General features: G+C 39.5%; 1 protein-coding gene across 1 annotated transcript in view; it reads right to left on the bottom strand.

Annotated features, from left to right (window-relative positions):
* The window catches only part of RHOJ (ras homolog family member J), an 85,769-nt gene extending 82,591 nt beyond the window's left edge, over positions 1–3,178 (bottom strand). Inside the window, exon 1 of the mRNA XM_047861357.1 lies at positions 2,540–3,178. Within this exon, the coding sequence (XP_047717313.1) occupies positions 2,540–2,783 (244 nt within the window). The 5' untranslated portion in view covers positions 2,784–3,178. The remainder of the gene's footprint in view (positions 1–2,539) is intronic.
* Positions 3,179–24,812: the final 21,634 nt, after the last annotated feature.

Below are 24,812 nucleotides of genomic sequence, written 5' to 3'. Positions count from 1 at the left end.
ACTGAAGGTTTTCATGTAACTGCATAAGGATTTACATTCAATTAGCTCATATATGGGAAGGGCAGTGGTAAAAGGAGTGTGTCTTTATGATGGGGAAGACTTCTTTATGAATGGAAATGTTCACTTCATTGTGACCCTAGATGTATGAGGCTCATGTCTTCATTTCCTTTATAACCTAACTGAAAGCCTGTGCGATGATTGTGTACCTAGAAAGGTACAGAGTGTAAATCAAAGTAACAGTGTTTGGGAATGTCTACTACGTGCAAAGTATGGCTTTGGGTAAAGTGACCGTGATTTCCTGAGAGGTGAAATCATAGAGTAGCCAAAATCTTTAAGATGCTTTGATGTTCAACTGGGTGTTATACACAGGGGGATGAGTCACTGGAATCTACTCCTGAAATCATTGTTGCACTATATGCTAACTAACTTGGATGTAAATTAAAAAAAAAGAAAAAAGATGCTTTGATGCTCACATAGCAGTAAGTATATACACAATTGAAATATAAAATAACTTGGTCCTAGTGGAAACTGGTGGTAGTTCAGCCTTTGCTTGATCTCTAATATTTTTTTTATAAATTGACTTTATCTCTAAAGTTGGTTTTGTCTTCTTTCTTCCTTATACTGGACTGATAATTAGTTCAACCAATAGATGGGGATCAGGATGCATCATTTTCAAAAGCACTTTAGCCTCTCCCTTTAGTATATTTTGGGCCCTTCCTTTGATCTAAAAGTTGTTGAAATTAGGTACCAGCCAGTTTTTCTTTCCTGGCAGAAAGAGGGTGTCGAATAAAAAAAACCTTTGCTAAGAAGTTCACATCTTAGTAACTTAGTTAAGTCCCAGACCTCTTAATTTTACTAGTTTCTTTTTTCTCCGCATAAAAGTTTTCCTGTTCTCTTTATTCTGTTCTCATTAAAGTGTTCTTCTCTTGGCATAGTCATATTTTCAGAAAAACTTAAGGGAATCAGCATGAAAATTTGCTCTTAATTTTTACAAATATAGAAAAACCTTCTGGGAAGTGGATACTATTTTCACTGTGATTCTCTATCTGCTATGTAGTATTGTCATAAATCATGTAAATATAGGCGAAGGGTGGGACTTAGGTGATTGTTTAGCTGTGGAAAAGAAGCTACTTCCTCTAGAAAGAGGATTCCAAATGGCCGCATAGCAAAGCCAACATTCACACAGGTTTCCTGTGTCACTTCCCCCCTGCTGAACCTGACCCAAAGCCAAGGTGAAGGAAGGGAAATTTTCCTCTTGTGAAATCTCAAATCTTTGATAACTCACCAACCTGATCACTCTGTTGAAAAAAGTTGTAAAATTAGACTACTGTAAACTTGAAGAATTTCATGAACTTGCTTTTGAGAAACAATAAGATTTGTTTTGGAAATTAAGAGAAAAAGAAAACAGAAAAATTGAGATCAGTTATCACATTGACAAATACACCTACAGACTTTAGAACATTAAAAACAAAACAAAACAAAACACCAAACAGTTAAGTTGTGGCTACAGTATTTTAACTGTCATGCCTTCAAATATTTTGTGTCCGATTTGATCCTTTCTGGATATACTTTAAAATGATTCAAATTTTATTTTTATCTTCATTTTTACTTTAAAAACATATTCATTAAAGATGTTTCTTTTAATTCAAGATACAGATTGCCTAATAGATATTTAAAATCTTTTAATACTCCCCCCATCTATAACCCTAGGGACATAAAAGTATAATAGTACATCACCAAATGAATTCATTAGAAAAATGTGTGTTCTAATGTTTGTTAATCTTACCATTTCATTTATGAAATGGCATGAGGTAAACATATGAAAAGTGGCAAAAATACCTCTCTCACCAGTTGTGTGGTTAGTGGTAACTTTCTTTTTTCAATCAAATCGGACACAAAACATTTTAAGGCATGACAGTTAAAATACTGTAGCCACAACTTCATCGGTTTTGTTTTTTGTTTTTGAATGTTCTAAAGTTTGTAGGTGTACTTGTCAGTGTGCTAACTGATCTCAATTTTTCCATTTTCTTACTTTTTCTCTTAATTTCCAAAACAAATCTTGTTTCTCAAAAGCAAGTTCATGAAATTCTTCAAGTTTACAGTAGCCTACGTTTTTCTTTTCTTTCTTTCTTTCTTTCTTTCTTTCTTTCTTTCTTTCGTGAAAAAGTTGTGTTGCGATTGCACTACATTTTAGAACGTTCACATAACATAACAAGTTATTAACTCTTCAGGCCAACGTTGAGTAAGATCTCCCGCTCCAAAGCCTGGAGGAGCAGTTCAGGGTTAGTTTCCCAGTGTTGCTCATTTGATTGAAGTGGGGGGAAAAGTTTTGGATACGAAGGGATGCACAAAGTGTCCTAAGAGTTGCAGCAAAGCCCTCGGCCGTGGGTTCCGCCCCGCTGTGGGGCCACCGCCGGGCCCGCGCCCATCAGTGCCCCTGGAAATCAAGCAGGCCCCTCTGCGGTTGGGGTGTCGCCGCCCGCATCTTCCCCGCGTGTGCAGGGACAGGCTCCCCCCCCCCCCCCCCCCCTCCTCTTACCTGCATAGTGGTCGAACACAGTGGGCACATATTCCTCTGGGAAGGCGTCGTTGGCGTAGCTCATGAGCAGGCAGGTCTTCCCCACGGCGCCGTCGCCCACCACCACGCACTTCAACATCTTCTTCTCCTCCGTGCTCCTGCAGCCGCAGCCGCTGTCATCTCCCTCCTCGCAGTTCATCCTGGCGGCTCCAGCTGCTGTGACCCTGCAGCTGCTGTTCCTTCTCCTGCCTCTCCCAGAGCCCATGGAGCGCGGGAAGCGAGTGGCAGGCTCCAGATCACGCTGCCTTCCTTAGGTTGCCTTGGATTCCACAGACCTGTCCCAGGCGGCCGGCACCTGCCCTCGTGCTTACCATACTGGCCAAGAAAGGTGGCGCACGTTGGGGAGAACGATTAAAAGCACGTGTCCCCTTTCCCTACAGTTTGAGTTAAGAAACCCTCATTTTCTCTGAATTCTAGGGGCTTCCTGGCAGTCTAGAAATTTCAACAGCCCGAGGGTTTCGCTGTGCTCTTCCAGACGGCTTCAGTTCTGCTAATCTACCCCCCCCACCCCCCTTTCCACTTTACATCTAACATGGAGGAAAGCTGGGCTTTTTAATGGAGTTTTCCCCTTGCTTCCTCCAGCTTGCGGAGTATCAGGAAATCATGGGTTTCCTGCTGCATTCCATATTAGGCTCAGTGGGCTGGGGAAGGCTGCAACAATGGGAGCTCTGTGTGTGTGTGTTTGTACTTGCGGGGAACGCGGCCAGGGCATGGAGCGGGGAAAACACTAGGGGTCCCACTGCAGACTCAAGCTGTCAGACTTCCTGTTTCATCTGCTGCTGGGGAGGCTGTTTGCCTGGGGCTGGCTGGGAAGAAGCTGACGAAAGATGGAAACTGGAGAGCGCTGTCTGCCACAGAAACAGAGGGAATGGTTTAAGTGAGCAGAGAGAACCACACCAGCCGTTGTGGGATAACATATGACATCATCCCTCACTGAGTCACCAGTGAAAAGCTCTGCAAATTAAAAATGGACAGTTCTTCACGTACCTACAGGAGAAACCTCAAGAATTTCATCCCGGCGACAGAGAAGAAAACCTTCCAGAAGTGCATTGTTTCAGAGGGAAACCTTCTTATGGATCATAGCTATGATGTGTGCGATCAGGTTTATGAGCTGCCACATTTGAGCACAACGCTCCAGCGGGTATTCCAGACACAGACATCTTTATGGTTGTAGCACCTAAGAAATCAACCAGATGTGAGACGTTTGCATCTTCTTATTAGCGAATAAACACACATGTGCTTGGCTCACACTCTTGGAAACAAGAGTATATGGGAAGGCTTTATTGGTTTGCTTCGGGTCCCCAAATGCTGCTTTTGCTTGGAAGGTTCCCTCTGTGATTTACTCCTTTCCCCTTGGGTCAGCTTGGCTCTCTTCCATTATAAAGGAGCCATTGGCAGCTAATTTATTTGTCTATCGGGTTGCTCAGAATGAAGCCCCTTTGAAGCCCTGTGTTTGATTAATGTACTTGGTCTTAGAGAAGACGTGGAACTCTGCAAATGATTTTGACAAATGGATCAAGTACTTTTTTTTATGGGGGAATTGGTTTCTTTGAGATTCGTGAGCACTTATTTTCAAGCAATTTAGATCATCCAATTGATTTGGGGAGTTTTTTTTGTTATTTTATGGAGGAGATGGGAGAGAAGTCTACTTTAATTGGCGGCTAACTATAATATATATAATGTAATAATATATCGTATAGAATATGTAGCATTATAGTGTGTGTATATATATATATATATATATATAATTTTACATACACATATATATGCTGCAGTGTAACAGATATAGCTGCAAATTTCTTCTGTTTTGGATTATAGTAACATTCACCATAGTGTTCAGGATCCTGATAGTTTTTTCCTAGGCTGTGTTGCCATAACAAACAACTCCCAAACTTCAATTATTTAAAGTAACACGTATATTTCTTGCTCGCATTGTTATCTATTTTGCATATTTTTGTCATGCTCATTCAGGGAGCTAGACTGGTGGAGCAGCCACATTGAGAACATTGATGATCACCTTGGCAGAGGAAGAAATTAATGTGGTCAAGTGGCATTGGCTCCTAAAACTTCCTTCTCAAGGTGACATTTCTGCTCGCATTTGTTGACCAAAGCAAGTCACGTACCCTTGCTAGGTTCAACAGGGTCAGAAGTATAATCCTACCATGTGCCAGGAAGGAGGGAGCCAAATACTGGTGAACAGCCTGAATGAAGAGTTTAGAGGTAGTTTTAGGTAAGAGAGATAGTTTAGTTGGTTGAGGTTATGCTAGCAGCACGAAAGCTGGATTCTTTGTGTTGAGTGTTGTGCGGGAGCATTTGAAGGCACCTGTGACTGCATGTGATTTATATAATTTTATTTTCATTGTTCTACTGGAAACATCTGGCATATGGGATAATAAAAGGGCAACTTGAAAACTTACGTTTTTCTTCCAGAAAAAAGCCCTCAAGTGTGAGGGTGGCCTCCAAACGAATCTATGCAGGTAAAGGAGTGATTGACAGTGTTAAGAACCCCAAACTGAAGATGAACAAGGCCACTTGAGCACACACTGTGCTGATGTGTGTTTGGCAGAACTTTGAAGGGGTTCTGACTTTGAGCTCGTCCCTGAGATCAGGCAGTAAATATGGCATGGAGTAAATATTCCCTTCAAATATGGAGTTCTCGAACAACGGCTGCCCAGCCTGCATTCTTACGCTACAGATAGGCCTTGGCCCACTGAACATGTGGCCTAAGAGAAAACTGAGAAGTTGGATTGGGTGAAATTTAGTCACATCTGTGTATAACCTAAACCTTATGCCATCAGACACAGATATTTAACTTCATGCCAATTGCTTTGTGACTACAAATTGGGACATTTAAGAGACTGGAAGCTGCCAGTTGTGGTCCTTTATCTCTAACTCAAGGGATGGGTACATCTGTCAGATCCAATTGTATGCAAGGATGGGGCATGGCTATTGAGAATGTTGGCTGTGTTTCTCAAAACAAACTTGTTTCTTCACTGTTTGCTGCTCCCAAATTGAATATTTATTTAAAAAAAAAATGTTTGAGACATCCTATGGAAAATGGCAAAAAAGTTAAAAATTTACTAGTCTGATGATTATATGGATCACACTGTGCATGTGAGAATAAATCTTTTTAAATATCGAAAGACTGACCTGAGCCAGAGTAACAGAATTTAAAGAAAGAAAAGACAATTTAGCCTCGTTCTTCTAGGGTCCATGAGTCCACAGAACTGTGACTCCTTCCTTGTCCAGGTAGAATGGTCAAGAACATACTTTAATTCCAAAATTTGTAGTTATGAATTTACAAGTGGTATGAAAACCATTTGCTGACACGTTCTCAACCAGATGCCTGTGCTCTAAGGATCTTGGGCCGTTTGAATGATCGAGTGGTGGTTTCGTAGCCATTAATTATTGGTTTACCTCCAGCACCAAGTTCACACAAACTTACCAGTACATGGTGAAATTTTGTTGGGCGATATTTCCTGCTTTTTCTGAGATCTCAATTCCTTGGCTCCCTCTTGTACTCCGGGCTTTGGCTTCACATGAATTTTCCCAAGTGCCAACAGAGCACTTTTGCCAAAATTTCTGACTCTTCTGATTGCTTTCAGTTTTAGTATGACTTTAATAAAACTGGTCAGAATTTTCTCCCCTGCCTATTTTTTTTTTCTTTTGTGCTTGAAACTACAAGTTGCACAGGGAAATAAGGCAATCGGAGCACATATTCTTTTTTTTTTTTTTTTTTTTTTTTTTTTAACATTTATTCACTTTTTGAGAGACAGAGAGTGTGAGCAGGACAAGAGCAGAGAGAGAGGGAGTCACAGAAACCGGAGCAGTCTCCAGGCTCTGAACCGATGGCAAAGAGCCTGATGCGGGGCTCGAACTCACAAACTGTGAGATCATGACCTGAGCCAAATGCTTAACTGACTGAGCCATCCAGGCGCCCCTATTGGATCAGATATTCTGATTCTGGATTAGACTCTACGTAGGAGAATGTTTTGACTCCAGTCTCGGGAATGTGAGATGTGCTGTGGTTATGGTGATTCTGAGATGTCCAGCCCAGTCTCGAGTCACCCTCTGGTCCACAGGAAGCCCTCTCTAGGGCTAATGTGGAAATCAGGACTCTAGTGGTGGGCAGGTGGGAGACAGAAAGGGGCTGTGTAGTTCTTGGAGTTCTGACCCAAATCTCCCACAGGACCTAACCCTTAACATCAGTTGGAGCACTGCTAAAACTTAACAGATTGTCGTAGGACTGACCTGGACTGGAACAGCTGCTCCCAAGAAAGGTGAGTCATTATTATCAGGAACCCTCATGTAACTGTGCCTTTTTTTTTTTTTTTGTCAGACCACCTGTACTCAGCCTCTGGCTATTGCCCGTTTTATAATCATATATCGTGTGATATGATATCATAATCATTTATCAGCCACATTTTCTTGGATATGATCTTTTTAGAGTTCTAGAAATGGCTTCCTTTTTTCTTGCTTGGAGGATTTTTCTTTTTTTGCCAAATCTCTTAATTCTGATAGAAGTAGTTACTTGTGAATCTCAGGCAGGTAGAGACTTCTTTCTGTCCCAGAAGAGGCTGATTTGGCCAGTAATGGTATAGGTGTGTGTGTGTGTGTGTGTGTGTGTGTGTGTGTGTTCTGTATTTCACTATTGCATACCCTAATTCTAAATACAAAGCTTTGTTCCAGGCTTATGGATGCTCTGATTATTAGAAAAAAAATTTGGCCTCCCTCCACGGAAGCCCAGAGGTTAGGAATCTTTCAAATTCCTACTAACTGGAAAATCTAGAGACAGTTAAGTTTGGAAAGAAATTTCCTTTTTGATTCCTGCTTTTCCAGATTGAAGAGGTATGTTTTGGAAGGTAGACAAGTTTAAGGTTGAGGTAGTGCTGAGTTGTCTCTCTGTTAAGGCCATGGAGCAGGAATAGCTTGTAGAAATAGCCATCTTGGAGTCAAACTAAGATCTTTTTTTTTTTTTAATTTCAATTAATTATTTTTTATTTATTTATTTTTTAATTTTTTTTAACGTTTATTTACTTTTGAGACAGAGAGAGATAGAGCGTGAATAGGGGAGGGGCAGAGAGAGAGGGAGACATAGAATCTGAAACAGGCTCCAGGCTCTGAGCTGTCAGCACAGACCCCAACTCGGGGCTCGAACTCACGGACCGTGAGATCATGACCTGAGCCGAAGTTGGATGCTTAACTGACTGAGCCACCCAGATGCCCCTCAATTAATTATTTTTTAAAATTTTATTTAAATTCAAAGTAGTTAATATGTAGTGAAATAATAGTTTCAGGAATAGAATTCAGTAATTCATTACTTACATATAACACCTACTACTCATCCCAACAGGTGCCCTCCTTAATGCCCATCGCCCATTTAGCCCATCCTCCCACCCAACACCCCTCTAGAAGCTCTCAATTTGTTCTCTGTATTTAAGAGTCTTTTATGGTTTGCCTCCCTCTGTGTTTTTATCTTATTTTTCCTTCTCTTCCCCTATGTTCATCTGTTTTGTTTCTTAAATTCCACATGAGTGAAATCATATAATATTTATCTTTTTCTGACTGACTTATTTCACTTACCATAATACATTCTAGTTCCAACCTCACTGTTGCAAATGGCAAGATTTCATTCTTTTTGATCACCAAGTAATATTCCTTGTAAATATAGATACCACATCTTTATGCATTCATCAGTCGATGGACATTTGGGCTCTTTCCACAGTTTGGCTATTGTTGGTAGCACTGCCATAAACATTGGGGTACATGTGCCCCTTTAGATCAGCATTTTTGTATCCTTTGGATAAATAACTAGTAGTGCAATTTCTGGGTCATAGGGTAGTTCTAGTTTTAATTTTTTGAGAACCTCCATACTGTTTTCCAGAGTGGCTGCACCAGCTCACATTCCCACCAACAGTGCAAGAGGGTTCCCCTTTCTCCGCATCCTCACCAACATCTGTAGTTGCCTGAGTTGCTAATTTCAGCCATTCTGACATGTGTGAGGTAGTATCTCATTGTGGTTTTGATTTGGATTTCCTTGATGATGAGTGATGTTGAGCATTTTTTCATGTGTCTGTTAGCCATCTGGATGTCTTCTTTGAAAGAGAGGCTGTTTATGTCTTCTGCCCATTTCTTCACTGGATTATTTGTTTTTTGGGTGTTGAATTTGGTAAGTTCTTTATAGATTTTGGATACTAACCCATTGTCTGATATGTCATTTATAAATATCCTCTCTCATTCCGTCGGTTGCCTTTTAGTTTTGTTGAATGCTTCCTTTGCTGTGCAGAAGCTTTTTATCTTGATGAGGTTCCAATAGTTCATTTTTGCTTTTGTTCCCCTTGCCTCCGGAGACGCATTGAGTAAGAAGTTGCTGTGGCCGAGGTGGAAGAGGTTGTTGCCTGTTTTCTCCTCTAGGATTTTGATGGTTTCCTGTCTCACAGTTAGGTCTTTCATCCATTTTGAGTTTATTTTTGTGCATGATGTAAGAAAGTGGTCCGGGTTCATTCTTCTGCATGTTGCTGTCCAGTTTTCTCAACACCATTTGCTGAACAGACTGTCTTTTTTCCTTTGGATATTCCTTCCTGCTTTGTCAAAGATTAATTGGCCATACGTTTGTGGATCCATTTCTGGGCTCTCTATTCTGTTCCATTGATCTATGTGTCCATTTTTGTGCCAGTACCATCCTGTCTTGATGATTACAGCTTTGTAATACAGCTTGAAGTCTGGGATTGTGATGCCTCTGGCTTTGGTTTTCTTTTTTCTGGGTTGCTTTTGCTATTTGGGGTCTTTTATGGTTTCATTCAAATTTTAGAATTGTTTGTTCTAGCTCTGTGAAGAATGCTGGTGTTATTTTGATAGGCATTGCACTGAATGTGTAGATTGTTCTGGGTAATGTTGACATTTTAAGAATACTTGTTCTTCCTATCCAGGAGCATGGAATGTTTTTCCATTTCTTTGTGTCTTCTTCAATTTCTTTCATAAGCTTTCTATAGTTTTCAAGCATACAGATCTTCTACCTCTTCAAAGATCTTTGGTGATTATTTCAATTTGTTAGTGATACAGGCCCAAGATGCCCAAGCTCATTGGATTGGTCATTATCTGAGTGGGAAAGCATCAGTGTCACTGCCACAGGCTGAACTTTTGTGTGCTTGGGGCCCTGCCACATCTTATTGCCCTTTTACATGTGGGATCTATTGGGCAAAGCGAGAAAGATTCGTGTAAATCTTCACCTCTGCTAGAAAAACAACTCCAAATTTGCCCTCCACCTAGGATGCATTGTTATTACATGAAAAAGTAACACAAAGATTGAGGACTTGAAGGGCACCTCAACAACAGCAGGGTACATGGGACTCTGCTGTATACAAGGAGGTGTTTTGGTTGTTGTGACTGAATTAAACCCATAAATGAATCCTCCTGAGAGCCTGCAGGTTACCGATCAACTCCTTGTGGGTGAGCCACTAAATGCAGAGGGAAATGTGATTCTACTCTGTGTATTTAATGTGTCTGATCACACTTCCTGAACAGCTCCTTTGCTAATTAATTTGCATCTAGAAATCACCTGCATCAATAAAGAGAGACAGAAAGACTACCAGTGCTTAAATGAGACCTCAGCTCAGATCTCAGATTTGGTGTTTGTGCGTGATAGGGCCTGGGAGAAAAGATCTGGAAACCAAATCCCAGTAGGATAAGTGGAAGAGAGAGGAGAAAGAAGACAGCTTCAAACAAATCTGTGAAAACCCCCAGGACCAAGGAAGGAAGACAATGACTTCTGTGATTGTTACCCCAGCAACCAGGGGCAGAAGAAGGTAGGCACAGTCATTATGTGAGAAGACACAGGGCTTTCAGGTTGAGTGCCCTGGAAAAGACTCCCTTCTTATTGTCAAGATGGAGAATTCTTGCAAAGTGTTTATCTTCCGGACAATTTTATGAAATTTTCTTTTTTGTGAATTTTCTATTCACTATTGTGCTGACTTTATTAAAAGCACTGTGGGTATTTTCAACAATGTTAGTGGGTTTTAATTTGCTTCAATTGTTTTCGATCATATTATGTTTGGAAATTATTTTGTACTTTACCTCACTTTTGGGAAAATTAAAAAATTTGTAATCCATTTCGTGAGATGTATATCTCTTTTGTCTACTCTGAAAGTCTGAAGGTAACTTCTTTATACTGCAATTTTGATGATAAAATAATATAATCTTGACTGACTTTATAATGAGAAAATCGGTAATATGCTTAAAATGGTTTTGTTTTTGTAAATTTCACATATGCAAGCTTTTATCCAACCTTATTTTGTTCTTTCATATTGAAAAGAAGGTGATCCTTCAAAACTGCCCACATCTCTAAAGCATTCATGGCTAATTCCAATTAAAGCAAACGCTCAATACCGTCCTTTATTTGTTATCTCAAAAGTGGAGACTTCGTGATAATTGCTGCCCGTTCTGTAGATGCCCGAAGATTTATTTCTGTCTTACTTTTATTTTTTATTATGTCTCAAAATCTTTCAAGACCTCAATCTCGAGCCTGGAAGGGGCTTTTTATCATTATCAAATCCAACTTCTTCAACAATAAAGGAATTTTCTTCACAACATGGCTCAGAGGCTGTGCCCTTTTCATGAATGCTATTGTTCACTGTATAAAACAGCAACTACTATTATTTACTATTTGAATACTTAGGGTGTAGCTGGCATTGTAGTGGACATTTGTTGCTTTTGCCAATCTAATGTCTCTTTCCTTTTTTGGTAATGGCGCTCCAATCTTCCTTCTACCTTCTACCTTCAGTCCAAGTTGTTCAGCTCAGGCTAACCCCACCATCTAGTGTAGGAGTGGGTACACGATCCAGGTGTGGCAAATAAGAATGATCTCTGGGGCTTTCACTGATGGATGCTTTCGGGAGATAGGTGCTCTTCTCCTCTGGAATTTCTCTCACTAATCATCGCATAAGGATCACCAGGTGGAAAGATCCCACCTGATGCTGACAATAATGATGATGATAAAGTAGTTTATATTTTTAACTCAATTAATCCTCCTCCCAAATCTATGAGGTGAATATTATTATTTTCTCCATTTTTTATGATAAAAAAGCAGAGGCAAAGTGAACTCAGCTGATTTGGTTAGTGGTGGATCCAGGATTCTAAATGTGGCAGCCTGCTTCTAGAGCTCATGCTTTTTGCCATTATACTAAAGAAAAATATGGGTGAAAGAGAGAAAAACAGATTCCTGATCACATAACTTGAGCTCTTGGATGTACACTATTCCTAGCATAGCTCTGAATTTCCCTTTTGAACGAGCCATTGCATTATCTTTTTGGTTTAAATTGACTTGGGATGGATTTCTATTACTTGCACTTGGCAAGAGCCTGACTAGGGCCTGAAAGCAGTGGGGAAGTCTTGGATAAACTGTCACGTGATGTTTCAGACAATGCATGTAGAGAAGACTTGTTTAACAAAGCTGTGAAATGCTGGAGTAGCATTCGGGGCACATGTGATTATAATTTGAGTTAAAGTTGCTCTTCAAATTTGTGCCTTTTGACATGTTTACATTAAGTACGGACGGAGTGTTTATTACCGCCCCCCCACCCCCAATTTACAGGTAGAAATTCAACGTGATGGTATTAAACAGTGGGGCCTTTAAGAGGTGATTAGGTCATGAGGGTGGAGCCCTCATAAGTGAGATTAGTACCTTATAAAAGAGGCCCCGGAGAGTTCCCTTGACCCTTCTACCTTGTGAAGAGAGAAGACAGCAGTTCATGAACCAGAAAGCAGGTTTCCACCAGATACCAAATCTGCCGATGCCTAAATCTTGGACTTGCCAATCTCCAGGACTGTGAGGAATACATTTCTGTTGTTTGTAACAGTCTATGGTATCCTGTAATAGCAGCCCAAATGGACTAAGATATATGGTTAAGAACTAGATGCAAGTCACGAAGCCCCCATTTGTGTAGACTCTGAGAGAATCCTCATCAAATAATAGCTCTTTGTCTTTTAAATGTCCCCCCTCCCCTCCCCAGAGAGACAGAGACAGAGCACGAGCAGGGGAGGGCAGAGAGAGAGGAAGACATAGAATCGGAGACAGGCTCCAGACATTGAGCATGTCTGCACAGAGCCCGATGCAGGGCTTGAACCCACGAACCATGAGATCATGACCCGAGCCGAAGTCGGATGCTTAACCAACTGAGCCACCCAGGCACCCCTAAATAAAGATGTATTAATAACATCTCTATAAATTTAATCATAGGTATATACAAGATCTAAGAAACAAAATTAGATCCAAATTAGTGTATCCTACAAAAGATTTATAGTTATGTAACCCAATATTCTAGGGAAGCTGGTTTTGGGTTTGGTTGACCTAGCACTTAATGTTGCCACTAGGATTCATTCTTGGCTTCCTACTTCTGGTGGGCTCTATCCTCAGGGCCTATAAGTTGGCCTCTAGCATCTCCAGGACACTCTCCAGCCACAAGGGATATGAATTTGACTTCTTCAGCTACCTAGCCTGGTAGGGAAGAGAGTGTATACCTCGGTATTTCCTATAAAAGGGGCCAAGCTTCTCTCTGACTTGGGTTAAGTGAGGTATGCTGATGGGCTTAAGCCAGTTGGGCTCCATACCTGGTTAGGAAGGGGAGTAAAAAAAAATAGTAATAATAATATTACTACTTATAGTTGTAATGATAATAATCATAATGGCTAATAATCCAGTACATATTATATATTGGCATATGTTAGCATATTTCATCCTTACCACAACTGTATAAGTACCATTAAATTCTCATCTTGCAGATGAGGCCACCAAGACACAGAGAGCTAAAGTTGGCACAGCTGAGAAGTGACAGAACTGTGATTCACACTGGCACTCTGGCCATAGAACCCACACTGTTTACCTGGATGTGTTTAGAATCATGGTGAGTCACAAACAAGGAGTGTCCTACACCCAATTTCCACCCTCCAATGATAATCTTTGGCTTTTCATTTAAGAGTTTGTAAAGCTGTAGTGATGTTCAGTGCTCTGCCCTCCAATCCAAGCCTCCTTTAGGTTGTTTGTGGTGATCCTGTGAACCATGTGGAGTAGCCTATCAGTCTCTGAACTCTCACACTTTAGGTCATTATCAATACTTCCTTGTTCTTACTGAAGGTATTGATAAAGCACCGTACCTCTTGGTGTATCATCTCTGCAGCTGTTTTCAATGATTCCTGAATCCAGATGACTGTTAAATACCCTTCTCCCCTGTATGTGTTCATGCCTATTGTTTGTATAACCACAGCAGGACCAGGACTGTGGGTAAAACTGGAAAACCAGTTGGGTGTTGTGATGATATCTTTAGCTACATGTTTCATGATTTGATATAGAACAGGAGCCATGTAACACTTTGTTTGGTTTAATTTTCATTTTCTTTTTTCCAGTAGATAAATTTGGCACATAATAGGAAACATTTATTTCCTTCTACTCTGGATATAAAAGCTTATTGTCAGATAAGTTGCTGTCTTTGATACCAACTTAAAAAAAAAAAAAAGAACTATGTACCATTTTCCCCCTCTTTATTTCCTCCAAAATATATTTTGGACATAATACATATTTTAAAAAATTTAGATATCACATTCTCTATGCCATGAAAATGTAAGATACTGTTACTAGGCCAAGTCAACTTGATGAATAACCTAGTATCTTGGGAGAATAATTATATTCATTTCTAATGTTCTTTTCTTCAGTTAACATCTGTCTCCTGCACTTTTCTTAGTATTTCTTTTACCCAACTGGAACCAATACAATGCTTAATCCTAAATTATTCTGGATTGAAGATCTTTTTAAAAAAATGCTGAAATTTTCTCTACGTCGTTGGGAAAAGCTCCCTTAAAGTAAATGTAGGCCTTCAAAATCTGTTGAGGAGATGGTATTTGTGAAGCCTGATTAGCTAACCTTCCATGGTTTTAGACCCTGAATATACTGAAATATGCTGAAAGAGGCAGACTCCATAAAATGGAGTGACAGCTCAATTGTCTTGATAAGCCTTTGTAGAAATATAGGGTTTCTGCTGTCTTTCCTTATGTCTTTCCTTAAGCTCAGAAATAATTCTACAATTGATGCTGGTATAACATAGCTCCTCTCACAGTTATGCTAGAAAAATCACACAAGCACTTTGAGAAATAGAGGGTTCTTCCATGAGGCAGTAGAGTAAGCCATTAAAACCAAGAAGGTAGGTTCTGCTCAGACACCACCATCCCCACCCCTCCCCCACCCAATGCCAGGGTAGATGTCATCATGGTGCAAGTTCTAGCTGACAACATGGCCATCAAAACCTTCTCAACCCAGTGCTCCAGCCATCTACCATGGAAGTGCCTGGGTGGTTCAGTTGGTTAAACGTCCAACTTCAGCTCAGGTCATGATCTCGAGGTTTGCTGAGTTCGAGCTCCGCATTGGGCTCAGTGCTGACAGCTCAGAGCCTGGAGCCTGCTTTGGATTCTGTGTCTCCTTCTCTCTTTACCCCTCCCCTGCTCATTCTCTCTGTCTCTCTGTCTCTGTCTCTGTCTCTCTCTCTCTCTCAAAAGTAAATAAACATTACTGGACCTGACTGGAGAGGTTTCAAAGAGAAATCAGATTTTTGTCTTTGAAAGGAAGGAATACCAGCATAGTTTTTATGCTAATGTGAATGACCTAATAAAAAGGGGAAAAATGATACAGGAGATAGAGGGAGAATTGTTGGTGAGAAGGAAGGTGTTCACAAGCATTTGCAATGAGGGAAGAGATAAAAATATTTCTTCATGATGATCTGATAATGACAGCTTTATGTCATTGACATAAGTTTTCAAGTGGTTTGCTCAAATGGTACATATTACTGATAACAGAATCTTAAACAGTCTGATCCATTATTTGAAAGCTGACATATCAAGATTTTAAATGTTGAAGGTAAAATGACAGAGTTTGCTCTAAGACTGACCTACAGTGAAAAGAGCTCCGTTGCTGAGAATTTGAATTTTTTCCCAGCACATGATAATATTCTTCACTAGTCCCAGGAAAAACTAATTATGTGTTATAGGGGTATATCTGAAAACCGTATCTAAATGCTACCTGAAGAAATGCTGTTAGAATTGGATGCTGTCAGAGTTAGTTGAGAGAACTGGATCAAGTTGCTAACCTTTCTGCTTTTGTGTGTGCTGTGTTCCTTGACTCAGCATCTGACAGAGCTTTAAAGGAATCTTTGGTGAAAAACTCAGTTATGAGCTGTCTGAAGATCCATCCTAGATTGCCATTCCTGATGTTTACACTTGTATTTTGGAATTTTAAAATTTCTTAGAAATAGAAAATAGGAAAAAAACCCTTCTTATTTCCATGTGGATAGAAACTGATGTAAGTTGACATAGAGCTAGATGCTTTGGTGAAAAAATTGCAAGCAATTATACTACCTCTTGCTTACGTGTAACCACTTTCATTTTTATTTTTAAACTGTATTTTTATTTTTTAATATTGGATTGAGTCTTTCCTTTTTTATTTTTAATTTTTAAAAAATTTAAAATTTTTTTAATTTTAGAGAAAGAGCATGAGCAGGGAAGAGGGGCATAGGGAGAAAGGGACAGAATCTGAAGTAGACTCCATGCACAGCACAGAGCCCTATGCGGGGCTTGATCCCATGGGGATCATGACTGGGATCATGACCTGAGCTGAAATCAAGAGTCAGACCCTCAACCAACTGAACCGACCAGGTGCCCTCACTTCTTCTTCTTCTTTTTTTTTTTTTTGACCTAAAATTTGTAGCACTGTGTCAGCTGACTGCCCATTATGTGGTCTTCAGCTGTCAAAGGTTGGAGAAACCTTAGGCTATGTCATGCAGAAACATGTAGGCTTTGGAAAAATATTTGAATTGTCTTCAAGGGCAACGGGAAGCTACTGGAACATATTAAACGGAGGAGTGAGATACTTACAAGTGTTTTTAATAAAGATCACTTAGTTCTTGTATTGGTTAGAGAGGTACAAATGTGGAATTAGGGAGATCAACAAAAGGCTGGTCTAGGGGCGCCTGGGTGGCGCAGTCGGTTAAGCGTCCGACTTCAGCCAGGTCACGATCTCGCGGTCCGTGAGTTCGAGCCCCGCGTCAGGCTCTGGGCTGATGGCTCGGAGCCTGGAGCCTGCTTCCGATTCTGTGTCTCCCTCTCTCTCTGCCCCTCCCCCGTTCATGCTCTGTCTCTCTCTGTCCCAAAAATAAATAAATGTTGAAAAAAAAAAGATTTAAAAAAAAAAAAAAAGCAAAAATCCTTTAAAAAAAAAAAAAAAAAAGGCTGGTCTATGTGAATGGTGATGGTGATTTAGACTGGAGTGGTGGCAAAGGAGACAGTAATACTTAATATTTATTGAGTACTTACTATAAGAGTCATATGGAGTAGATACTATTATTTGTCGCAATTTTATAGATGAGGAAACTGAGGCACAATGAGGCAATGTAACGTGTCCAAGGCTACACAGTTATGAGTTTGGAACTTGGATTTCAATCCAAGTATTCTGATTCCATCATTCATGATCTTAATTAGTAAGCTAACTTGCCTCTCTTGGATGGACATGAGGAAGTAGATGAAGATATTTAGAGGTGAGAGCTAGCAGGACTTGATAACTGATTGGCTGTTGGTAGAAGGTGGAAGATAAGATGGAAGATGCAGAGGTGACAACCATGTTTCTCCCTGAGCCAACTGGAAGATTCAACATTTATTAAAACAGAGAAAGAATGGAGGATATGTAGATTTGGAGGAGAATGTCAAGTGTGCTGTTTGGCAGGTACAGGTTAAGATGCCTGTGAGACATCCAAGTGAAGATGTACAGTAGGCTGTGCTCCATGTGGAATGGCAGCTCAGGGGAGGTCTGGGCTGGAGATATCCGAGGACTGGTGGTTCATTGGAAACTATGGTTGTGCTCTGAGTTGACCCACAAACAACACAGTATCTGATGCATAACATGGGCCAGCAATGCTGAAGGCACGGATTTGTAGAGCAGCCATGGATCTTTGGATTTGGAACATACCATACATAGTACTGACTCACGAGGTTTGCTTTCTGGCTGTTAGATGGTTAAGAGTGTTCACTCAAAACATTCTCAGGTATTTCCCATGAAGTGAGTGGGAAAGAAGGGCGCTCTGAAAAAATATCTGTTTTGAACTTGTACATGAATACTTAAAACTATCTGTTTAATGAATAGCTCTAATGATCTACATTCTTAGTTTGTTAAGAGATAAACTTTTCTTTTTTAGTTCTAGAACTCACCAGCATTATTAACCAAGCTGGTGCATATTGAAAACAATGACAAGTTTTCTCATCTTTCAAGTCTTAATAACCTCATATTTTAAGAGTTAAGTTTAAACATTCTAACATTTAAAATAACTATAAATTTAAAGAAAAGTTGCAAGAACAGTACAAAGATCTCCCACAAATCCTTAATCCAGAATCACCAATTAGTAACATTTTTGCCATATTTGCTTTATCATGACTTCTCCCTTTATACATATATAGTCTTTCCTGAATCTTTGAGACTATAGTGCAGACATCATATTCCTTTACTTCTAAATATTTAAACGTGTTTCCTGAGACTGAGCTCATTCTCATCGATAGCCACAGTATAACTATCAAATCCAGGAAATATATCATCTTTGTAATACCATTTTGTTATTTGCAGTCTGTATTCAAAGTTCTTCATAGCAATTTTCCCTCCAATAGAAGATCCAACCGAAGATCATGCATTTCTTTTAGTCATTATGTCTCTTTAAGCTTCTTTAGTTTGGACAGTTACTCAGCCTTTGTCTTTCAAGATGGGATTTTTGAAGAATATACACTGATGTTTTGTAAAATACTCCTCACTTTGTGTTAATCTGATGTTCCCTAAGGATCAGATTCAGGTTATGTGTTTTTGGTAGGGATACTATAAAAGTTAGGGTTGTGTTCTGTGTACCATGTCAGGAGGCAAATGATGCCAGTTTACCTGATTATTGGTGGTGTTAACTTTGGTCTCTTGGTTAAAGTGGTATTTAACCACTTTAAGATTCCCTCATAATAAAATTATCAGTTGTTCCTTTATAATATCAAGTCATCTGAAAGAATTAAATGTTAAGGTGATAGTTACTAAATCCACAACTCAAAACTTGGTTTTCTAATTGCCACATCCCTAGGAGGGAGGTGCCTTTAGGAATCTGGGAGCCAGCTAACTGAATCTGCCATGGGGATCCGTGTGAATTTGTTTAGTTTCTAGCATGCAGCTTCTAATATTGTTAGAAATTAGCCCTCCTAATCACACCATAGGGCTAAGTTAGAAAGGGGTTGGTATGTGATCATATTCGTTATGTGGTTCCAGCCCATTCTGGTAGATGGAAGAAAACATCTGGTCTCCTACCTCCTCCCTACTGTGAGGCAAAGTAAGTACTACTCTACTACCCAAAGTAGTACCTACTTTGCCTCACAACCCAGCACTAAAGAGAGGTTGCCAGACGATTATTCAAAATATACATCCAAATTATTTTACATAAACTACCATTGGATTATCTTCCCCCTTAAGGATTTCAGTATTCCTAAATCCTGGAATTGGGTATTGGCTTTTTTCCTTGTCTTTTGTTTCCTGCACTTATCAACTTTAGGATGCTAAAACGAACCTTAAAACACTAAGAATCTACTCATATAAATATGAAGAAATGTACACTGAAATTATTTTCATTTTATTCTTAAATGGATATTCTCTCAAGCCTGCAATCATTAGTTTTAACACAAATTCTGTAACAACCATGAAAACATGAAAAAACTACATACTTGTCTAAGGCTTTATGCACATTTTATCCATTTTTATTTTATAAACTTCTAATGAGTCATCCAGTATGAATTTTGGCAGACTAGTGTAAAATAGTACAATTCTGTGATTTTTCAGACCCTGGTAACATTGGGTCACATTTTGCCTTTGTTCCACATCTGCTCAAAGCTTGTAACAAATTTATCAAAATTCCTGCTGTATAAGGACTGTTCTAACTGAAAGAGATTTTAGAGAATAATTCCTTTCAAGCATGAATATTTAAATAAGACATTTGTCCTTCATACCCTCCCATGAAAATTGGCTTCTTAGCCTTGTTTCCAGTTATTTAACACACCAATAAGTTCCACTGGGTTAAAAACAATAAGGAAAAATTGGTTCCGTTCAATCATGTTGCTTCCATGATTGACCCCCTAGGTAATGGAGTGGGCCACAAAATAGAAAGGAAAGCATATCTCATGCTGTTAAGTAGTGTATCAAATCTGGTAAAAATCAATTTGCTCATTTACCATTAATAAATTTAAAACTATGAAAATCCAAGTTGAAACAGGAATCTCTCCTCATTTGGTCAGGTATTGAGATTGGAAACTTCAAAAATATGCATTGCTAACATGAGCAACCTGTCTTAGCCCAATAAGAGACTGAATACTTTGAATGCACTTAGAATACTTTTCAGCTAAAGTCAAAATTGCCAGAAAAGTTTTTTGTAGCCTTCAGTACATTGTGCTTTATAATAAGTTGTAAGAAATTTTATTGAATAGCATTTTTCAGACTGTCTTACAGTGTGTTCAATTGCAATAAGACACTTTTCCTGTAAAGGAATATTGAAAGACCCTAATAATTTTATTATGACATTCCTATCATCTTTTCTCCATGAAAAGAATACCAAACAATTTCAAATTGACCTCAAGCATTATTTAAAGCTAAGACACAGAGGGTATATTAGGATAAAAGCTAAGATGCTATAATAAAGAAAGTGAAGAATACTGTAGCTTATAAGAGCATAGAAGCTTACTTCTCTTGTGCTGTAGTCTAATGAGTCTAGGCAGGGGGGGCAGTGGGCTCCATGGAGTGATTCAGGGAACCACATTCCTTTCATCTTGTTTCTCCTCTACTTTCTCAGATGTTGTCTTTGTCTAGAAGTTAAAGCTAGGTTGTGGGTTAAGTCATGAAGCTAGGTTGCATTGGATGGGGGGGGGGCGGGAAGTGGGGGAGAGGGAAAATGGGTGATGGGCATTGAGGAGGGCACTTGTTGGGATGAGCACTGGGTGTTGCATGTAAGCCAATTTGACAATAAGTTACATTTTTTTAAAAAAGGCAATGTTGTCTTTTGTTGAAGCTTGGTTGTGGGCACATGCATCTTCTGGTTCCTCAGGAAGGGAAGGGAGCATGTAGAAGTGCATGTCCAATGTCTTAAGATCAAGAAATGATATACAAATAGTTCATGTTCCTTAGTCACATGGTTACTAAGTGTAGGGGAGGCTGGGAAATGTAACCTAGCTGAGCAGTCATGTACCCAGTGAATATTGTGTTACTATGGAAGAACGGGTAGATAGTTAGCTCCACCAAGAGGCTGGATAATTTGCCGAAGGCCACATAGCTAGTAAGTGGAAGAGTAAGTGGGAGCCATACCCAGGCAATCTTGTTCTATAAATATTGCCCTTGAATATTATTTTAGTTTTTGTTGCCATCCCAAGTGTAGTTATTTTTTATGCTTCTGTGGGTTGGCTGAGTGGTTCTTCTGTTGCCTGGAGTCACTCATGTGAATACATTCAGCTGGCAGATTGGCTCAAGACTGGTTTCAACTGGAGCTGCAAGTGGGGCACCTTGCTTCTTCTTCTTGTAGCTTTTCCACATGACTAGCTTGGGCTTCCTGACAACACTGCATTCTCAAGGCAGCATTCCAATGGGGATTGTTCTAGGAACATAGAAATAGAAGCTACAAGGTCCCTGAAAGCCTAGCGTTAGAAACCACACATCCTTACTTCTACTGCATTCTTTTGGTAAAATCAAGTCAGAGGGCCAGTGTAGATTTAAGGAGAACCTCCATAGCTTTATGAAAAGAGTGGGAAACTCTAACTGCAAAGGGTGTATGGGATGAGAACTGTTGTGTCCATCTTTCTAAACAATTTACCACAAATACTAGGCAATTCTACTTCTAATAATCTAGATTGAAGAGCACCTGGGGAAATCTGAGAGATCCTCTGATCCAGGTCTGAAATTCATGTAAGAGATATAGATATCCGGAATTTGTGGTCTCCTATTTTCATTCTGCCCTAAGGGACAATCAGGATAGGAAGCATACTAGGATGGAACTAAGAGATTATGAAAATATGTCTGGTTCTGAATGGGTGATACACACCATTAGCTTTCTATGGTATAATATATTACACTTTGGGGTGTGTTCAAGGAACTAGGAGGCTTGATGTGTGGATATACACAGAGGGCATTTGAGGTTGGGAATGACTTCATCAGAGGTAAAATCAGGAGGAGATGTTCTCTAAATGAAAATACCTGGATCTTGGGGCTATAATGTCTCTGAATTTAGAGGGACAGTCTGTGAGAAGTAGGGTATCTAAGCTCTGTAGGGCAAAGTAAAGGGGTCAGAGTTGCTTCAAGTAGGAGTCAGGGATCTATAAGGCAGTCGATAATGGGAAATAAAGTTCACTGGGATGATGGGTGAGGGGATTAATTAGGGTTGGGAACATGGAAGAGAAGGAGATTGAACCAAACTAAAAATTTAGATGGAAACCTGAGATAATTAGTCCTGAAATGTTCAAGGGTGGTAAGTGCATCCCATTCATCCTCATATCCCTAGCCGGACTTGGTGTTAAACACGTGGTAGGTACTCTTAAATGTATATTTACATGAAATAATTTTAGACCCAAGCAGAAGTGAGAAAATTCCTAATAAAGTCAAGAAGTAGTGGATGCCAACAAAAAGGCCAGTAGTAGATGCTCAGAATTTGTGATTTTGAAAATCGACATGGGATTTGTCTCTGCCCACTTTGTGGGAAGGGGTTCTTAAAAGAGCCATGGTACTTTTGTGCTCTGGCCTCTGATTTGATGGGAAATACAATCCCTATATGCCTATAGTTGTAGGACATACTTTGACTTCCAATAACAAACAAATTCATGAAATAGTGGAGAATTTTAAAGAGGTTTTCCTAAATTGTACAGCTAAATTCCCAAATCTTGAAGATGGATGATCCTAATTGTGCTAAATTGTTGATTTCCAACTAGTTCAACATTTTAAAGTCTCTTTCATTATGGCAATATTAAAAATGCTTTTTCTTAACATTAATTCCGTAGTTCTTTTCTGTCCTTGGTTTCAAGCATGAAATCAAATCTAACTTGTAATTTCTTTTTTTTGTCACTGAGGTTTATCATTCTAGGCAAAGTAAAAATTTCCATGGGTTTTCGTCAGTAGCAATGCCAGCAACTGTTAGTTGTCTCTTAACTATAATTGTTAGTGTTTAAGATTTGTTGATTATATCCAAAATTTCTGTATGTTTGAGCTGAATTTGGACACATAGCCAAGAATGCAGCTCCTGAGTTTTTGAATAAAATATTTTTGGAGTTCCTATATGCTATCTTACAAGGGCGTATGTCCAAATAAGAGTGAAAAACTTTCTACTTTTGGTTATGATACAGAAGACTAGGAAAAATATTTATTTATTCCCTTGATAACAACTAAAAACTCAGATACATTAAAATTATTCTTTTGTATGGGGCTAGGGAAGAAAGGTGAACACAGGAAGTCTTGAAGAACCCAATTCTATGTAAAAAGAAAGAGATAGAGAAAGAAAGAATGAAAGTAAGCCAGCAGACAGCCTTTTGTGGATAACAGAGAAGTGTGGCAGCTTCCATACGTGAGGCAGGTCCCCACGCCAGGTTTGGGCAGATGGAGTTGCAGACCTGGCGTAGATGTAGAAATCTTGTAGGATGAGGAGAAATTGGCCAAGCTTTAGATGACTGTGTGGGCTGGTGGGGTGGACTGAAATCTGGAAAAGCTCTAGAGACAAAAGCAAATTGCATGATCCAAAAATCCTCCCTTTCCCACTCTCCTTGAAGATTGTTGAGAAAACTACAGTGTGCAAGGAGCTGAAAAACAGAGAGAAATCGTATTGTTTCACGTATTCTTATAGGAGTGGGTTCCATGGTTCTACGAGAGTTAAATACAAGATCTGTGCATTTCACTGTATGTAAATGATAGTTCAGTTAAAGAACCCAGAATCATGGTAAGGAATTGAATGTTCCAGAGAAAAAGGAAACGGCATTGTAGCCCATGTTCTATAATGCCATGGATAAAATTTCTTCAAAATTAACCTGGGCTGGTAATTATTTCATTCAACAAAACTGTATTGAGTACCTGCTGTGTGTGAGGCATGTCCTGGGAATTGGTGAACAGGGCAAAGATGAGCCTGGCTTGCATATGCTTTACATTTTATGCAAGGTAAAAGGATGTGTTTGTGTGCAGGAGGGAGAAGAAAACTATAAATAAATGATTTAATGGATACAATTATTTCAGATATATGCCATAAGGAAAACTGGCTGGGAGAAGGGATAAGAGGAGAAATAGATTTGATCAGGTGGTGAAGGATGCCCTCCAAGTAGGTGGTATTTGAGCTGAAAATTGAAATCACTATTTCCATGTCACTTAATATGTGTTATAGTATTATCTGAAAGGTTACATAGTAAACTGTTGCAATATTATAATCCTGTAATCTTGAATATTTAGGTTGTTTTCTATTCATCATGATAAACAATTGTGCATCTTTGTACTTCTCCCTAATTATTTTTAGGATAGATTTTTGGAATTGTTCCTTCTGACATACACTAATTGGCATTCCCAGTGTCAGTAACAATACAATAAACTACCTCAGTGTAACTTTTTCCTTTACAAAATCTACCTGGAAAAAATGATAGTCTTTCTATTGTTTTGTAGGCACATTCTGAACCAGGAAATGTGCTGTTTTCGTTTTTAGAAAATCAAATCCAAGACAAAAGTTTTTTTTTTTTTTTGAAAAAAAAGAAGAAAGGTTATGGTCCAGTGGAAAAATCGTGGCTCACAGGTTGACCCATTATGCTTCCTTCTTCCTGTTTGGCTGATGTGTTACTGGAATCATTACGCGGTTGTATTATGAGGGGAAAGAATGAGAGGGAGGTGATGGGTAATAAGATGAAGGGAATAGATAAAGACAGAATCTAGGAACAGGCCAGGGGAGATAGAATGAGCCTGATATGGGAGGCAGAATAGCTTCCAAAAGACATCCACATCCTAATTCCCTAATAGGTGTGGCAAAGGGGACTTTGCAGATGTGATTAAGTTATGGGACTTGACGTAGAGATTATCCTGGATTATCCAGTGGGTTTAAAATACTCAGGGGGGGCGCCTGGGTGGCTCAGTCGGTTAAGCGGCCGACTTTGGCTCAGGTCATGATCTCGCGGTCCGTGAGTTGGAGCCCCACGT

Source organism: Prionailurus viverrinus, chromosome B3 (assembly GCF_022837055.1).
Source record: "Prionailurus viverrinus isolate Anna chromosome B3, UM_Priviv_1.0, whole genome shotgun sequence".
NCBI lineage: Eukaryota > Metazoa > Chordata > Mammalia > Carnivora > Felidae > Prionailurus > Prionailurus viverrinus.
Note: the sequence above shows the minus strand (reverse complement) of the source record. Positions and strands in the feature narration are given on the sequence as shown.